At 40.4% G+C, this 18,835-nt stretch overlaps 1 protein-coding gene across 4 annotated transcripts in view; it reads right to left on the bottom strand.

Annotated features, from left to right (window-relative positions):
* Nucleotides 1-18,835, bottom strand: part of Wipf1 (WAS/WASL interacting protein family member 1) — a 114,541-nt gene that overhangs the window by 16,226 nt on the left and 79,480 nt on the right. For 3 of the 4 annotated variants that reach the window (XM_070020649.1, XM_070020658.1, XM_070020629.1), the window contains exons 2-3: nucleotides 5,924-6,012; nucleotides 3,049-3,178 (exon numbers count right to left, since the gene is read on the bottom strand). In XM_070020649.1, coding sequence (XP_069876750.1) covers nucleotides 3,049-3,178; nucleotides 5,924-5,974 — 181 coding nt within the window. In that variant the 5' untranslated portion in view covers nucleotides 5,975-6,012. Of the gene's footprint in view, nucleotides 1-3,048; nucleotides 3,179-5,923; nucleotides 6,013-14,630; nucleotides 14,844-18,835 lie in introns of those variants that run through there. The other variant, XM_070020639.1, reaches the window with a different exon arrangement.

Raw genomic sequence — 18,835 nt, 5'->3', positions numbered from 1 at the left:
ATTTTAATTTTTTTAATATCAAGTCCAACAGTAGGCTTTAACAATTAAATAATTCTTTGAAATTCTAGAAGGTGTCAGATTTTGTTTTGAATTGCATTAAATTGTAGAAATTGTGGAAGCATTAAATTGTAGAAATTGTGGAAGATTTTGAGATGGGAAACAATAACAAATAAATGCCACAAAGAATGAGAGGCGGGGGGGGGGAAAGAGGAGAGAGGGAGGGAAAAAGAGAGAGAGAGAGACAGACACAGAGACAAAGACATGGAAAGAGACAGAGTGAGAGAGAGACGATAGGGAGAGGAAGAGGTGTGTTAATGAGCACTCTGTCTGGTTAGCTTTCTGGGTTAACATATATATATGTATGTATGTATGTTTGTATTTATGAAGTTGAACATTGTTTAAAATCTTATCCCCCCCAAAGTCAAATATTTGATAAGTAATACAATAAAGATCTATAAATGAAGCTGGGAGAATGGACACCTTTATAATATTTAGATGTCACATTTGGAAATGTGGTATATCTCCCAATTTATCCATGTGATCTGGAGTTTTTGGAAATGTTTTGTTCATTTTATCTAAAGGTTCTTTTGGGGTTAGGATTACTCTGAATATATTTTTGTTTGCTGAAATTGTAGAAGGAATGCCAGTTGCTCATGCCTGTAATCCTAGCTACTCAGGAGGCTGAGATCTGAGGATCATGGTTCAAAGCCAGCCCAGGCAGGAAAGTCCATGAGACTCTTATTTCCAATTAACCACCATAAAACTGGAAGTGGCGCTGTGGCTCAAGTGGTAGAGCACTCGCCTTGAGCTGAAGAGCTGAGGGACAATGCCCAGGCTTAGAGTTCAAGCCCCACTACCGACAGAAAAAAAAAAAAAAAAGAAATTGTAAGAGACATTTTTCCAGTTAATAATTGGTTATTGTTGGCAAGAAATGTCATTTAATTTCTAATTAGCCACTTTGCTGTACATTGTAAGTTCAAATATACAAAATAGTCTTGCACTTTCTAGTTGACAATAAAAATAATGTTGAACAATAAAAATTTTGCCTCTTCTTTTTTAGAAGTTGTATATCTTAACCTGTTTCTGTTTTATACAGGTAATTACTCTGAACTTCTATAACAATTATATTACTAATGTTGTTAATGGTGACTGTGTTCCGATTTTAATGAGGACACCTGTAATGTTTCACAGTACATATTAGTATGTGATTGATTTTTTTTTTCTTTTCTAAGTATTTGCAGTGAGGAAGGACCCTTCCATGTTAGGATTTTAAGACTTTCTGGTAGTATACCTACCAAGGTAACTATGATTTTTCTTATTTGATAATATAGATTTTTGATAGGTTTTTTTGATCTAGCATTAAAAATGGGAGAAACTTATGAAAGTTAGAATCTGTTTGTGACTTTAACTAAGCATCACTATTCCACAATACTGTGAAATTTGTGAAATTATATAATCACTTAACCACAATAAAGAATTTGTAAAAAAATGGAATAATCTTTGGTCTTGGTGAATTATTCCTTTAACATTATTTAAAATTAGATTAAAAATTGGCATTCTTTCATTTCTGATTATAAATGATCTATGATAGGGTTTCTTAGTTTGGGAGCTACTGACTGACAATCTTCTGGATAAATCTTTGTTGTTGTTAGCTGTTAATCTTTATAGAATGTTTACAGCACTCTGGCCTCTACCCACTAGCTTCCCTTACCCTTTAGTTGTAACAACTAAAAATGTCTTCAAGAGCTAAGTGGACTCTATGGTGGTCAAGTGCTTGCCTAGCATGTGCCTTTCAAAAACAAAAAACAAAACCCCAAAAAACCCAAGGCAGTACAAGGCTTGGGACTCAGGGGCATTGCTCTTGTTAGGCAGGTTCTACCACTTCAGCTATGCCTCTAGTTCTTTTTGAGATAGTGTCTTGCTTTTTGCTTGGGCCTAGACCTCTATTTTCCTATTTATGCTTTCTAGTGTCTGGAATGACAGGCAAATACTTATCAAGCACAGTTTTTTTTTTTTTTGTTTGTTTGTTTTCTGTTGAGATAGAGTCTTGTAAACTTTTTGCTCAGGCTGGCATGGTACTTTGATCCTTCTGATCTCAACTTTCCAGGTAGTCAAATTTTTATATTAGGATCACGATACTTTCATTATACTTATCAGATATTTGGTCATTTCTACTTAGAAATGATTTATACATCATTTCAACTGTTTCTGAAAAAGAAAGAATTTATCATTTATCCTCTGGCTTCATAGCATTTTAGAGAGAAAATAATCTTATAAAATTATAATCTTTGTCATTGTTCACTGAGGCTTCCCAAGCGAAGTTTGATAAATTCATGTTGTCTAAGAAAATTATTCCTTTAAGATTTTAAAATAAGCTGGGAATAATGATGCATGCCTGTAATCCAGTACTCAATAGGCTGAGGCAGGCAGATCACTGGTATGGCTGTGGATCATTTATTTATTCTGTTGTAAATGCTAATAAGTAGCCTTGTATTGTGAGTGCTTGCTTGTCTATACATCCCTTGACTTGCTGCAGAAAGCATCTCTGAGTCAGATGGGTAGATAAACAAAATCACAATCTCATTTTGTCTCTCTCCAAGCTCCTAGTGATCCTTTCTTATAGCCTAGACAACAAACACTTGTGCAAACATTTCACATTTGAAGCTCACAACAAATTCGTTAGTAGAACAGTAGAAAAGCTATCATGATGGATGTGTCAGGACCTTGTCCTCCATCCTTTGGTTGCAAGGTAGGACACTTTACATGTTTCATGGCGCCTCTTGACCTGTGGTGCCAGGAGCAATGGGTTAAACACCAAAAGTTTGGTAAATAATTTAGAGAATCACTGCTGTGTATGCCTTGGACAAAGAATTATTATACTGGCTTCCTGAAGCATTAGAGGGGAATCCAAGCCAAAGCTGTGGGCCACAATGCACGATCTAGTCCCTTATTTTGACAGCTCTGCAGCTGTTGTTAACAAAAAAATTGCTTTGTGGGAAGTTAGGTAATAAACTATCTTCATGGAAGAAAGCTTTTCTTTTCACTTACTGTCCAATATTGGGGCACTTCTGTCATTGGTGACTGTCTTCTTTAGTTTCTTTCCTTTGCTGATGTCAGAGAGAAGAGCATTTCTCCCAGCCTGCTCTGACTTATTCAAGGTAGGCTTCTCTGTATTGGCCTGAAAGGAAACCACACAAACTCATAAGCTGCTCTTGGATTAACACCATGGATTATAGCATTCTGCTGAACAAGAAGACTACTGGAAGGTTGTCATTAAGGTTCTTGGATAGGGAGTGTTAATTCTCTATTAGGTTATACTCCATGCCACTCTTTAAGATTCAGATGTTTGGATGCAGCAGTAGAGTGCATTCATTTTTAATGCAGGAAGGAGTCAGTCCCTGATAAACTCAGAACATAGGCTGGGTGTAACCGGCAGGTTAAGTAGACAGTTCCTACAAGAAGGGAACTTTTAAGTCAGAGAAGATTTTGCGGAGCTTGTTGGTTCATCCTCCAGGAGGCGTCCTGAGTAATAGGACTCAATGCCCATTTCTTAGAACCCACCTGATGCAAAGGAAAAAATGTCTCTGATAAGAAAACGTAGGCTTATGGGGTTGGGAAGGCTTGCCTTGCATGCCTGAGGCCCTGGGTTCGATTCCTCAGCACCACATAAGCAAAAAGAAAAAAGCTGGAAGTGGCGCTGTGGCTCAAGTGGTAGAGCGCTAGCCTTGAGCTGAAGAGCTGAGGGACAGTGCCCAGGCCCAGAGTTCAGGCCCCAGGACCGGACCCCCCCCAAAAAAAACACACACACACACACACACAAGAAAACGTGGGCTTAAAAACTCACTGAAGTTTTGAAAATATTTTCATCTGAATAACATTGATAAAGATTTTTATCTAAGTCAGATTTACTAAGGTATAATCTACTTATAATGAAATCAGCCTTCCAATTTACAGGGTTTGTATTTTGTTTTATTTTGTCATTCCTGGGGTTTGAACTCTGGGCCTGGGTTCTGTCCCTGAGCTTCTTTTGCTCAAGGCTAGTACTCTACCACTTGAGAGGCAGTGTCACTTTACTTTTTCTGAGTAGCTTATTGGAGATAAGACTTTCTTGCCTGGGCTGGCTTCAAACCTCCATCCTCAGATCTCAGCCTCCTGAGTCACTCAGTTTATAGTTTTGCAAGTTTTTTTTTCCCCACCATCATTGAAATGCTAACACAAAGACTATAAACAGATAGTTTTCTGTTACTCAATTAGATAGTCATTTGTCAAGTTGCCTAATTTCTATTTTTATTCTTTTTTTTTTTTGTGAGTAGGCTGGCACTGGGCTTGGACTAGGGGACTTGAGTTCTCACTTGGCCGGTGCTCTACCACTTGAGCTACAGCTCCACTTCTGGCTTTTTGCTGGTTAACTGGAGAGAAGAGTCTCATGGAGTTTTCTGCCTGGGGCTGACTTTAAGCCTCAATTCTCAGATCTCAGCTTCTTGAGTAGCTAGGATTATAAGAGTAAGCCACCAATGCCTGGCTCAGTTCTGTGGGTCTTGACATAGCATAACTATCATAATAAGATATAGAACATTTTCATTCCAAAAAGTTCCCTTGCATCCCTTTGGCCTAAGTTATTTCTAATGCTTAACAGTTTAGAGACTGCAGTGATGCTGCTATAAGAAGTTTGGGTATTTTCTCATTTTTGAGTTATTGGGGATTGTGGTTTGAACCTAGGATCTTATAATGCTAGGCATGACCCAGCACTTTTGTTTCTATCTTGTTTTTGAGATAGTGTCTTTCTGTGTCACGGCTTGACTTGAACTTTTGATTCTTCCACCTCCCAATGCTACGTGCGTAGCATTGGTATTTTCTTACAGTCCCCAAATTCTTGGAAAGAATCTTACCATAAAATTGAAATCTTTTTTCCTTTGGGGTTATTTTAGGACTGGTACACTAAGTGTCTAGCACATGGGCTTGGAAGCAGACATCTGCCTGTGTCTGTCACATGTGGACACTGGGTTGACACTGCCTGGCTCCAGGAAGCCACAGGTCCTTCCAGGAGAACCAAGAGTCCTCCAGGCAGGCTCTGTCTCTGAAAAGGGCATGATTTCAGATGAGCCAGTGAGGGTCACAAGAGGTAAAGCTGGAGCAACATATGGCTTGACACCTCCCCAGATTTATATTAACAGAGGCAGAGGCAGAGGCAGAAGCAGAGGCAGAGGTAGAGGGGGAGCTAAGAGGAACCCAGAAATAGGCTACATAGAATTACTATATGTTAATTTGGAAGTGTCTTGAAATTAATCATGATAATAACATGTAACATTTTTGTAGCTGTTACTCTAGGTCAGGTACTGTTTTCAGTGCTTTATGTGTACTACTTATGTAGTCCTCACCAACTCAGTGAGATACTTCCATTTTACAAGACAAGAAGAGTAAGGCATGGAAGCATCAAATCATTTGCTCCAGTCATCAGATTCAAACTCTAGGAGTGTGACTCCACAGTGCTCTCTACAGGACTGCTCCTGCAAACTCCTGTCTTGGACCATCTCATTTCCCATGAGGGACAGAGGCCCAGGAAACCTAATAACCCACATTCCAAGCTTGTACTATGCACTGTACAAGACTTTGGCCAAACAAACTCTGCATGTTGTTTGGATTCTTGAGGTCTCAGGGTTTGGCAAGCCTGCTGGATTGTGCCTTTCCCCTTAGCTTGGCCTACTTTATGCATAGAAAAGTGAGTAGAGAAACCCAGGCATGATGGCAATGTCCGCACAGTCCCGGCACTGGGAGGTACAGGCAAGAGTGAGTTAGATGACAGCCTGGACAACAAAGTGAAAACCCTGTCTAAAAAAAAGTTGTTGTTTTTAAGTGAATAAAAGAGGTGAACTGTAGCACTAGTTAACCTTCCTGAAAATACTTAAATGGCAAGAGCACTCACCAGTGCAAATGTTGGTGGCGGTGGGGGCGCTGGTGGGGGAGGGACAGGCATCTTGGATAGTTATGCTTTCAACAGTCTTGCTGATAAATCTGTAAAGACAACACACACACAGGTATTAGATTTCTCATTAACTCTTATTTTTCCTGCCAGCTTCACTTAGGCAAACTTTTTTTTTGGGGGGGGGGAGGTCCAGTTGTGGGGCCTGAACTCTGGGCCTGGGCGCTATCCCTCAGCTCTTCAGTTCAAGGCTAGCACTCTACCACTTGAACCACAGTGCCACTTATGGCTTTTTTTTTTCTTTTTTTATTGTGAACATACTGTACAGAGGGGTTACAATTACATGGGCAAGATAATGAGTACATTTCTTATCAAGCATTGCAGCCTCCTCCTTTGTTTACCCTTCACATCCCTTCCTAGCCTCCCCCCCCACAAAGTTGTAAAGTTCGTTTTTGACATGACAACTTGTACTTCTCATTGTTACAACGGGTCCACCTGTATCCTTAAGCGACTTGTTTTCCCCTTTCTCCTCCACAAATTATACCGACATCAAATATAGTGAAAGCAGGGGTTATACTGTGGGGGAGGGACATACAAAGCAACAAAGAAATAATCTTATAAATGCGTTAGAAGCAAATGCATGAAAGAAAAAAAAACATTTAGCTTTTTTCTTTTTGCTTATGTGGTGCTAAGGAATCAAACCCAGGACCTCATGCATGCAAGACAAACGCTCTACCACTGAGCCACCTTCCCAGCCCCCACTTATGCAAACTTTTAAAAGGGATTGGGTTACTTTTCTTTCCCTTATGGCTCAGACAAGGCTATTCTGAAAGGACCCTACAAACAGAGGGTGAGTGCTGGGACAGGTTACTGTGTCTGAAGAGCAGAAGTCACACCCAGTGGGGGTGTTGCTTAATTCCACCACCCCACAGCAGTCCACCAGCACCTTGCCTGAGTAGGAAAGTTTCATAAAACTACTAGAAATATATCTTGGCCACATCTAATGGAAAAGAAATACACTTCAAGTGGCTCTTCCTTCCCCTCATTCCCATGACAAAATGCCTTTCTGCTCTGCTATTCTACCCACTTCCCAGTCCCCACTGAATCACTATTAGAATTTTGACAAGATCTCTAGATGATTTTATTTTAAACCAAAGGCAGTAAATTTGGAGAAGTGTGTCAGAGAGTTTGAGCCTTAAACCAGCAGAAAGCCTGGGGATATAATTTGTAGGCAACATGTGTCCCAAATTTCAAGCAACAGAGTTTTTCTAAAAAAAATATTAATTTAGCCCCCCCACTAAATGTTAATGTGGAACACTTACACCTTGAAATAAGAACTTCCTACTGAAATAATGGATGGTTTAGTTTCTGTAAACAGATATAGAAGGGAAAAGTAAGAGTATTGCTATACTTGTTGCAGTTGCAGGCAAAACCAAAGCTCAGAGAACAAGAGGTTTTTATAGACTTCAGGATCCCCTCCTGGATGCCTTAGATCAAGAAGGGGAGAGAGCCTGAGGCGAGCATTCTCACTCTGAGGGCAATGGGAAATCACTTACCTCTTACCCTATCCCATCTCTTACTACCCTCCTGAACTATTCCCATACCCATCGCACTGCTCAAAGATGCCACCTGTGCTTTGCTCTTTCCTGGCAGAACAGGTCCCAGGCATGGTCTGTACTTTTCCATGCTGGGCCTTCAGGGAATTTTTCTCTCTCCAAACAAACCCTAAACTCTAATTCTGTCAACTCATTCATTCCATGGATCAAAAAATATGAATTTTTTATGGGGACTTATTTGTGCTGGGCTGCCACCAGGTTTTTTTTTTTTTTTGGGTCCAGTCGCAGGGCCTGAACTCTGGGCCTGGGCGCTGTCCCTCAGCTCTTCAGCTCAGGGCTAGCGCTCTACCACTTGAGCCACAGCGCCACTTCCGGCTTTTTTTTTCCTTTTTGCTTTTGTGGTGTTGGGGAATCAAACCCAGGGCCTCATAGCATGCAAGGCAAGCGTTCTACCACTGAGCCACCTTCCCAGCCCCAGGCTCACTTTTTTAAACCTGTCTTTGCAAGTATGTGAGTGATAATCAAACTTTTTTTTTTAATCGGTCTTGGGGCTTGAACTTGGCCTGGACACTGTCCCTCAGCTCTTCAGCTCAAGGCGAGCATTCTACCGCTTGAGCCACAGCACCACTTGGTTTTCTGGTGGTTTCCTGGAGATAAGAGTCTTATGGACTTTACTGCCCTGGCTGGCTTTGAACCATAACCCACAGATCTCAGCCTCCTGAGTAGCTAGGATTACAGACATGAGCCACTGGTGCCCAGCATTATCAAACTTTATTTAGTAACTAAACAAACAATCAAATTTTAGGTGAAGGGGAGTGAAAAATCTGCCAATAAATGTTTCATGAAGGAGTTCAGAGAATAGAGATTAAAAACATCATCTATTCTTTCTTCTTTTGTGTATGTGTACATATATACACACATAAATGTCAGTATCCTGAAATTCTAAAATGTTCTAGTTTCGTAAATAAAATGCTAGCCCACTGTCTTTCTAGAGGGGACACAGTCTCCCTAATGACAGGGCAAAGATGTCCTAGAAATTTACAGCTTCATCCATATGCTAAGAACACAGAATTATCCCTAGATGTAAAATAATTATTCTTTTTTGAATTAAGAATTGGTTAGTTATTTAAATAACTGCCTCTTAATTTTTGCTGGTACTGGGGTTTGAACTCAGCCTACCACTCCCAGTTGGCTTTTTGCTTGTAGCTGGTGCTCTACCACTTAAGCCATGCTTCCAGTTCCACCCTTTAACTTTTATAGCTAATTACAATTCATTCTAGAGCTCACCATACAAGGCCTACCCTGCAGAATGACTTGGGAAGGGAGAAATTTCCAACAGCCCCCAGCAGAAACAGATGACAGGAGAGGAAAGTGTATCATAGAAACAATACAACTGCACAGGTCCCAAAGCCTAACTGCTCTCTTGCCTTTTGTCATTCTCTATTCATGTTATTTTAATTTACATTCAATTTAGACTTCAGCATATGTGATGTTGTTAACTTATTTTCATAATTCCTTTTGGACTCTTCAGTTTAGATTTTGTGTTTTTCCCCCCTTTGCTTTTAACAGGGAATAATACAGAGAACAGACAAAACAACAATGACAGAAATGAAATAAAATGCTAAACTTGTATATCCATGAAGGAAGCACTCAATAATCATTAAACTTTAGATGAAAAAAGGTTTAGAGATAACTCTTTTTTTTTGTCTGTCATGGGGCTTGAACTCTGGGCCTGAGCACTGTCCCTCAGCTCTCAGCTCAAGGCTAGCGCTCTACCACTTGAGCCATAGCGCCACTTCCGGTTTTCTGGTAGTTTATTGGAGGTAAGAGTTTCATAGCTTTTCCTGCCTGGGCTGGCTTTGAACCACGATCCTCAGATCTCAGCCTCTTGAGTAGCTGGGATTACAGGCGTGAGCCTGTATATATCTTTATAACTTATAACTTATAAATATATGTAAGCATGTACAGGCACTTCCTCCCTCAGGCACTATCTCTCTCTCATACACAAGTTTTATCAAAAGGTATTAATAAAAGAAATTTGGGGTAAGAATGTGGCTTAGTGGTAGAGTGCTTGCCTAGCATGCATGAAGCCCTGGGTTTGATTCCTCAGTACCACATAAACAGAGAAAAGCCAGAAGTGGGCAAAAGAAACTTAGAGACAGTGCCCAGGCCCTGAGTTCAAACCTCAGGACTGGCATAAATAAGTAAATAAATAAATGGAAATGTATAATATATGTAACTTGACTGTATATGGATGAGAAAAGGGCATTAAATTTATAGTTATTACAATCATAAAAAAATTGCAAGCTGAGCATTAGTGACTCACACCTATTGATACCTACTCAGGAGGCTGAGATCTGAAGATGGCGGTTCAAGGCCAGCCTGGGAAGAAAGAACATGAGACCCTTATCTCTAATTAACCACCAGAAAACTGGAAGTGGCTCTGTGGCCAAAGTGGTAGAGTGTTAGCCTTGGGCAGAAAAGTTCAGGGACAGTGTACAGGCCTCGAGTTCAAGCTCATTACCAACAAAAAAATAGAAAAATAAAAAAAAAAATCATTGCAAAGGCATTCATTACAAAGGCTATGAATCCCCTCCAAGGCACAATGGAAAAAATAAAATCATTTAGCAAACTCAAATTTCTGATAAACTATTTCATTTAAGAAAGTACATTTTGGGGATTCTGACTTAAAATTATTCTTTATTTCATTCTTCAGAAACTCCGAATGCAAATGTAGTTGATACCTTTCAGAATCTGAAAACTATAAAAACGAATTAAGATAAATTTGGCTTTGTTTTTTCAACTTCCTGTAAAAATGCTCAACAGGAAAATTGGTGCTCACAGTAAACCACAGTCATCCTGTTTCTTTGACACAATTTTTTCACAGCTGCAGTTGCCTGAACTTTCTATTTTATGACACTAGTCTCTATGCCACATTACTGCCTCCTCCATCTCCCAAGTGAATTGGTTGGCTATGTTAGAAACTTATAGTATCTTTGCAGAAAGGTCTATTGCTGTCATTCTCCCTCCTCACAGGCTGATGGTCCCTGAAGCAATCCAAACAAACAACAACAACAACAACAACAACAAAAAAACAGAGGCAGCTGGACCCAAGAGGAAGCAGAATATAGAGAAGAGAAGCAAACTTGCAATTGTAAGCAAATCACCAGTCCCATCCAGTTTATGATCATCATTATCATCTATTTGCAGCCAATAGAGTCTGCACTTGCTGTGCATGGAATCTAGTTCTCAGAATGAATTTGTTCTTTTCTTGATTAATCATTTAAAATAACAGCTTTGTTGATGGCTTAGATTGTCTTCTCAATAGTGTAGGTTTGTTTCTGTGTCTGTGTTAAACTTTGAGGGTCCTTGACTTCTTCAGACATGCTTCTTTTTAAGCTCTTTTAAGAGGTGATTTATTTTGGTGGCTGGGTGGGGGTGAAAGGCCTTTTTCAAAGAAAATGTTTGAGGCATTTATAATGTCATTAAAATTGACCAAGAGCTTGGGCATAATTTTACTCCAAGTATAACTGCCAGGGAAATAAGGTTTCTATGAAGCAAGATTATTTTTTAATCTAATATTATATGCATTAATTTAAAGATTAACAGAAAACCATAGGCATCCAAGACTTTTAGTAGTGATGAAAGGAAGTTTAGAAGCAGTGTTTAATAAGGATTAGGCATTTATTAAAAATAAATAGGCAAATGTAAACAGCCTAAGCCATTCTAAGTGGTCAGCAAATGTTACCATCTTTCCCCTTATGTGAGCATGAGAAAAGAACTAGGAGCTGACCTCAGCCCAGGTGTGCATACCCATGCCAACCTCTGAATCTCCTGAGTGCTGAAACACATCTTAGTTTACTTATCTTTACATCATTTATTTATTTTTTATGCCAGTACTGTGGCTTGAAGTCAGTCTGGTCATTGTCCCTTTGCTTTTTTTTTTTTTTTTGTCAGTTGTGGGGCTTGAACTCAGGTCCTTGGCATTGTCCCTGAGCCTCTTTGTGCCCAAGGCTTGCACTCTACCACATGAGCCACAGCTCTACTTCCAGTTTTTGAGATAAGAGTCTCCCTGGGACTTTTCTGCCTGGGCTAGCTTGGAACCGGTTGAACCATGATCCTCAGTTCTCAGCCTCCTGAGTAGGTAGAATTACAGGCATGAGCCACTTTACTACCATCCTTTAGCTTTTTGCTCAAGGCTAGTGCTCTACTATTTGAGCCACAAATCTACTTCCAGCTCTTTGTTGATTAATTGGAGATAAAAGGGTCTCAGACTTTCCTGTGAGGGCTAGCTTTAAATCTTGATCCCAAGATGTTAGCTTCCTGCATAGCTAGAATTACAGGTATGAGCCTTCTGGCTAAAGCACACTGATTGTGATATTTCTTTTCTTTTCTTTCTTTCTTTCTTTTTTTTTTTTTTTTTTTTGTTGTTGGTGGGGCCTGAAGTCTGGGCCTGGGTGCTGCTCTCAGCTCTTCAGCTCAAGGCCAGTGCTCTACCACTTGAGCTACAGCGCCACTTCCGGTTTTCTGGTGGTTTATTGGAGATAGGAGTCTCATGGTCTCTCCTGTCCGGGCTGGCTTTGAACCGCGATCCTCAGATCTCAGTCTCCTGAGTAGCTAGGATTACAGGCATGAGCCACCAGAGCCCGGCCATTTCTTTTCTTTTTTAAAAAAATTTTATTGTCAAGCTGATGTACAGAGGGTTTACAGTTATGTAAGTAAGATAGTAATTACATTTCTTGTCTAACTTGTTACCCCTTCCCTCATTTTTCTCCCTCTTTCCACCTCCCAATCCCTCTCCCAAGTTGTACAGTTCATTTTGATTATGACATTTCTTATTCTGATGTATTTTTTGTTTTAATTTTCAGAACTGAAAGTTACAGAATACAGACAGGTATATATGAAAATCCAAGGGAAAATAAAATCCTCTTTCCAACAAGAGGCACACATATAACAATTTGGGAGAGGGGTCAAACTGTAAATCAGAAATATCTCACAATGAAATGGCCAGATACTACCCAAGTGAATGAGTTGTCACAAAATGTGAAGCCGATTTCAAAGTCCCAGTAGCTCATATCCTCTGACGTTTGTAGCATAGGTTGGGGGAACTTCTAACCTATAAGTCAGATGTAAAATTTGATTTCTCAACAATCAGAGTGAATTTGTTGCTGGAACCCAGGAATAATTTTCATGCAGTTAATCCAGAACACACATCACCTTCAACATTTAGATATTAAAGTATCTGAAGAAGCTGGGTGCTGGTGGCTCACGCCTGTAATCCTAGCTACTCAGGAGGCTGAGATCTGAGGATCGCGGTTCAAAGCCAGCCCGGGCAGGAAAGTCCATGAAACTCTTATCTCCAATAAACCACTTGAAAACTGGAAGTGGCGCTGTAGCTCAAGCGGTAGAGTGCTCGCCTTGAGCTGAAGAGCACAAGGACAGAGCCCAAGCCCAGAGTTCAAGCCCCACGATGGACAAAAGAAATAAAAAAATAAAAAAGTATCTGAAGAGTCATGAATAGGTAACCCAAGGACAAGCTTGTCTAAAGAATCTAAGAAAAGCTGACTTTAGTTTTAGGTAAATCACTGAATCTCTTAAGACTTGCAGAAAGAGGAGTTTGACTAGATCACATTCCAGTTCGGATGCAGTAAGATTTTATGAGAATACATAATTCTCTAAGTAAATGATGAGCATGTTTCTACATTAACAAACCCTGTATCCTTCCTCTTCCTTTCTTATTCCCCTGTCACTCTTTCCCCCGCCTTCCATCAATCTTTCTACCAAGCTTCCCTACTTTTCTTAATTGGAATCTTTCTATAACCCGTTCTTCATTGACATCTTTATATTGTACTCAGCGGTTATGCCATTAAATTATTGAATAGAACTTGTACTTATTGACTAAGGTATATATGTCCTTCTTTTTTATATATTTTTTTAAAGCTTCCATGTTTCTCCCAGGAGAAAAAGGAATAGAAGTCAAGTCGCTTTTTCATATATCCTAGAGAATTTGAATATAGAAACTTTCCTTCATCTACTCTGGTGGATTTCTAAGTTCATGGCTTCAAATTTTAAAGTATATTTTATGTCAAAATAGTAATCATATTAAATGTAAATATAAAAATGCTATCCAAATTGATTTGCAATAGTAGCTGTGCTGCTCTGCATTGTTTTCAAGTACACAGAATTATTCTAAAAGTCAAGCTGACTACTGCGTAAGACACTGCTTAGAAATGGTTTTATAGAGCTGCGTGTCAGTGGCTCACACCCGTAATTCTAGCTACTCAGAAGGCTGAGATCTTAGGATCATGGTTCAAAGCCAGCCTGGGCAGGAAAGTCTGTGAGACTCTTATCTCCAATAAACCACCAGAAAACCGGAAGTGGCGCTCTGGCTCAAGTGGTAGATCGCTCGCCTTTAGCTGAAGAGTAAAGGGACATTGCCCAGGCCCAGAGTTCAAGCTCCACAAGCTGACAAAAAAAAAAAAAAAGGTTTTGTGGGGTGCTATGTGCCAATCTCATGCCTATAATTTTGCTATTCAGAGGGCGAGCTCTGAGGATCATAGTTCAAAGCTAGCCTGCTCAGATAAGTCTAAGAAACTGTATCTCCTCTGATTAACCAGAAAAATTGCTAGTATAGAGCACTAGCCATAAGCAAGCAAAGCTGAGAAAGAGTTTAATCCCTGGTGCTGGCATAAAAAAAACAAAAAGAGAGAGAGAGAAAAATTTAAAAAAAGAAAGAAAGGGTTTAGTTCAGGAGTTGAACTCCACATGTACACTACAGCAGTAGCCACAGCAGTGGCTTCTTTCCAAGCTGTACTTGCTACCTTATTGTGCCTAAAACAATTCAATCTATGGCCAACCTCTTATTCCAAAGGGACACATTTACTTATCGGAGTCCCATTTTAAATGGGAAAGGAACTTCAGTGGCTCCGTATTTGTCCAATGGTCATGAAAAGTTGTACTGAAAATTCCACTTACATCTTGGTCAAAACAGTTATGAATTATCCACAATCACCACAGTGGGCAGCAGTAATAAATCATATGGTTTACTGAAAAATTAAACAACTTTATCTTAGTGTACTAGAGCCCATTAAAAGCCATTTAGTTCTTCCCTTCCACTGATAAAATAAATTTAGCTTGAATACAGTTTTCCTTACCGTTAAAAGGTACTGTAGGAAGGCATGTTCAGAGACCCAGGCAGACAGAGAGCAAGTGAGACATGAGCTAAGAGACACAACTGTCCCTGCAAAAGCATCATTTTCTAATGCAAGCAAGAGCGGGGTTGTTTCTGGGCGGCCATTTTGGAGTAGCTCTGGCCTCCAATTCAGTGTGACACAGTGAACACACCAAGTCAGAGGCTGACGTCCTTCTGTGGTATTCACTTCCTGTCTGATTAATTCGTTGTTTGTTCCTTCCTCTTTTACTACAGAAAAAGAAACTAGATTGGTTTTACTTAAGAAGCAAACAAAGAAAAAAACTGCATAAATTACAGGCTTCTCCTTTCTACAATATACAACATAGCTTTTTGATAAAGTAACCCAAGTAATGCTCAGTAACTCTATCCAGTTAACAGCCCAACTTCATCCTAGATACCTCTACAAAAATAAATCATTCACCAAACTTGAGACTCCTTCAAAAGAATTCTAATGGAAAGCATGACTCTCAATTCTGATGATTCCATTTAGTAATAAGAAGAGTCACTCAGCAAATAAAAGCTCTTAAGTACACTGAGAATTAGTCTAAGTGATCTTTCCTCATTTACAGAGCACTCATTTACAGGGAGAAAGGTGCAAATGCAGGTGAAGACAGCAGTCCAGGTGTAGGAAGGCAAATGAGTTTGAAATGTGATTTGGAAGCCTAAGCAAGGAGAAATGATATGCAGCCCAAGTCAGCTGCAGATCTACCGCTTTCTAAGCCAAATGTTTCTGTTCACCACTTGCGGGGTAACAATAACTCTCCCAGAAGATAGCGGAAAAAACAAATGAGGGTAGGAAAATGAGGAAAAGAAAATGAGGGTAGAAGGAGCAGTTGTATTTCCCATTTTTAAGGGACTTTAAGAGGTGAGAAACAATGGGATATTTGTCAGAACCTGAAGTTATGTGTTTAGAATAATCTGGAAATGCTCATATATTTTTTTCTTGACCCATTTGAAAGATATAGGTTTATATATTATTTCCTTACCTAGTTAGGAAGCATTTTCAGTGGGTGGGATTGATAGGAGGTGGGGCCTGTAGGATTTGGTAGGTGGGGCCAAAAATTTGAAATTTGCTATGGCGTTCAGCCTCAATACCAATAGTGTTCCTATTGAGACATATGACATAGATATCTAAATTTGAAAGACCAAACTGTCTCTGTGCTATGCGTTGAACTGCATCAACAGCTTCATATTGCCAGTCCATGGGCACCATTTCTCCAAGTGGAGTATCCAAGGATGGTTGTCAGAGAGTCATCTGCTCTGCCTGGAGCTACCAGAAGTTAAGCATTGCATTCCTCTTGCTTAACACAGAGCCTGAAGTTCATGTGGCACTTAATCTAGAGATATTTGAGATATACAGGGCCTCAATACAGGCATCAGGCATCGACTTCCTCCTCTGCAAGCCCCTGGGACAACAGAAAACCCGACCAACTTGAAATAAATGCTTGAGTGAATTTTTTGAGGAAGTTTAACTCTAGCTGGGTCCAAACAGAAAACACGGTCAATATGGGAAAGTCTACATGTACTTATTCTAGAGTTCACTTAGTGTATGGCGGGTGAGACCCAGAGAGCAGCTGTGCAGTTGGGTCTATTCCATCTTCAGAACAACTTGTAAATGCAGTCAAAGTGTCTATAAGTGTCTATAAGAAGCTGCATTTTTTTTTTTTTTTGTTGATCGTGGGGCTTGAACTCTGGACTTGGGCGCTGTCTCTGCGCTCTTCAGCTCAAGGCAAGCACTCTACCATTTGAGCCACAGCACCACTTCCAGTTTTCTAGTGGTTTATTGGATATAAGAGTCTCATGGACTGGACTGGGAAGATGGCTCAGTGGTAGAGCGCTTGCCTTCCATGCATGAGGCCCTGGGTTTGATTCCTCGGTACCACATATGCAGAAAGAAAAAAGCTGGAAGTGGCACTGTGGCTCAAGTGGTAGAGTGCTAGCCTTGAGGGACAGCGCCCAGCCCCAGAGTTCAGGCCCCACGAACAGACCCCCCTCCCCCCCAAAAAAAAAAAAAAAAGAGTCTCACAGACTTTCCTGCCCAAGCTGGCTTTGAACCGTGATCGTCAGATCTCAGCCTCCTAAGTAGCTAGGATTGCAGGTGTGAGCCACCAGCGCCTGACTGAAGCTGCATTTTAAAACTATAGTCTCAGACTGAGGAGGCAGAAATTTGGAGGATCACAGCTGTAGGCAGCCCAGACAAAACATGAGTGAGACCTTATCACAACAAATAAGCCTTGTCTGGTGGCTCACCCCTATAATCTCACCTACAGGGAGGATACAGGCAGGAAGAACACACTCTGAGATTTGCCTTGGTAAAAGAATGAGACCCTGTCCCCCACATATCTAAAACAAAAAAGGCTGGAGCTATGGCTCAAGTGGTAGAGTGTTTGTCTAGTAAGCATGAGATCCTGAGTTCAAAACAGAGAAACTGTAAAGCTGAAGGGGCTGCAGAGATCAAAACCTGCTTCATCATTGACAGACAGAGAAATGGGATCCAGGGTGTCGTATGTCACACAGCTAACCCTGCAGAGCTGTGTGGGAATCCTGCGCTCCTATTCCAAGGTGCAGCACCATTACTATTTTAAACCTCACTATCTTTTCAGAAAGTCATTTCCATCCAACTCCTTCCTATAAGCATAAGAGGAAGCATTAAGAGGGTAGAGGCAGGTGTAATGTGAGGAGAAAAGTCAAGGATGGTGTTTGTATCGTTGTTCCTGTTAAGATTATCATCAAAGGCCCACCATAAGCAGGGCTGAACAGATAAGAATCTGGACCTGAAGGAGAACTTTATATGCCTGTATCTTCCCTATCCAATACACAGACCAGCCCAAGTTATGTTAAAATAAAACAATAATCAATAGACTCTTGGACCAATCAGGTTAAAGAATCTTCTATATGAATCCACAGAAATAAAAAGCTAGGAGCAGACAGAAAATGGTAAAATAACAGCATAGGTCTATCCATCTTGGAAAAGTAATAAAGAACCATAGCCAACATCTCTGTTGTGGCTGCCAGTAAACACCTGGTGAATCAGCACAATGTGAATGAGTGGAATATGGAAACATTTGTTTGTTTGCTGTTGTTTTTAATAATTCTGGTTTGTCAGCATGTTTTCATGACTGCCTGTTAGGTATGTTACTTACTCTGATAATGCAGAGGTTTGTAATACTGTATTCCCTCAATTCCAAAACAGCAAAATGTCCCTCTTTCAGCTTTTAAGGAGAAAAATACTACCACGTGAAAACTATTTATTGTTAAAGGAATCTACTTTCCAAAGTTAAACTAGGGCTGGGTGTAGAGGCCAGTGGTAGGGTACTGAGTTTAAACATGGGAGTTGAAGGCCGTCAAAAGAGCAGACACTGAGAGATGATCCGTTCACATAGCTATTAATATAGTTACAAAGAGGGCTGGTCACTTAAAACTGATCTCAACAACATGGAGAAAATAAAATCCATTTTTGTAGTATCATTCACTGTTAATAAAAGTTGGTTTAATTTTACTTGGGGACAACTGTAATATATTTCATAATGCTTTGGCAGCTTGTTGACTGGCCATTCACCCTCTTGGTTCTTGTGTTTTGATTTGTGAGGACCCTTTCTCTATCCCTCTCAGACCATGTGGACCCAGGGCCCCCCACTCCCACTGAGATTCATAGCTGGCTAACAAAGTCTTGCATACATTCACTTGGCCTTTGAGATTTTTCTGGCCTGTGAAGCCATCAGAATCAAGGAGACTTGTGAGCTGAGGCAAAACTCTTGCTGGGGTAAAGGCTGGAAGCCGTGTGAGGATAGAGAGGGTAGGTCTGCTATATTTCTTCTTTGACTATACTGGGTCTGAAACTGATACAAGCAGCAGAGAAGTGGGCTGGAGAAAAGACAGGTCTTGATGCTGCTGGCTAAGCCCTGAACCTATCTATACCTGTAGCTGGCACTATTTCTAGACTCCTGATTCATCTGAGGAAATCACTTTTTTATTTTGCTTAAGCCAGCACTGTCAGCTTCTGTCATTAGCAATGCAGGGGCTTCCCAGTGATATAGGAGCTGGTACTAGAAGAGTGTGACCCTAAAATGTGCAGCTTCTGCTTTAAGGTGGAGTAAAGGCTGGTGGTGCCTGTTTCTCCCTCTAGAAGGTAGTCCTTCTGGTTACACAACAGCAGCTTTGTTCATA

Source organism: Dipodomys merriami, unplaced genomic scaffold, assembly GCF_024711535.1.
Source record: "Dipodomys merriami isolate MVZ:Mamm:240054 unplaced genomic scaffold, mDipMer1.0.p SCAF_1, whole genome shotgun sequence".
Taxonomy (NCBI): domain Eukaryota; kingdom Metazoa; phylum Chordata; class Mammalia; order Rodentia; family Heteromyidae; genus Dipodomys; species Dipodomys merriami.
The sequence above is the reverse complement of the archived record's forward strand: the minus strand, read 5'-3'. Positions and strand labels throughout refer to the sequence as shown.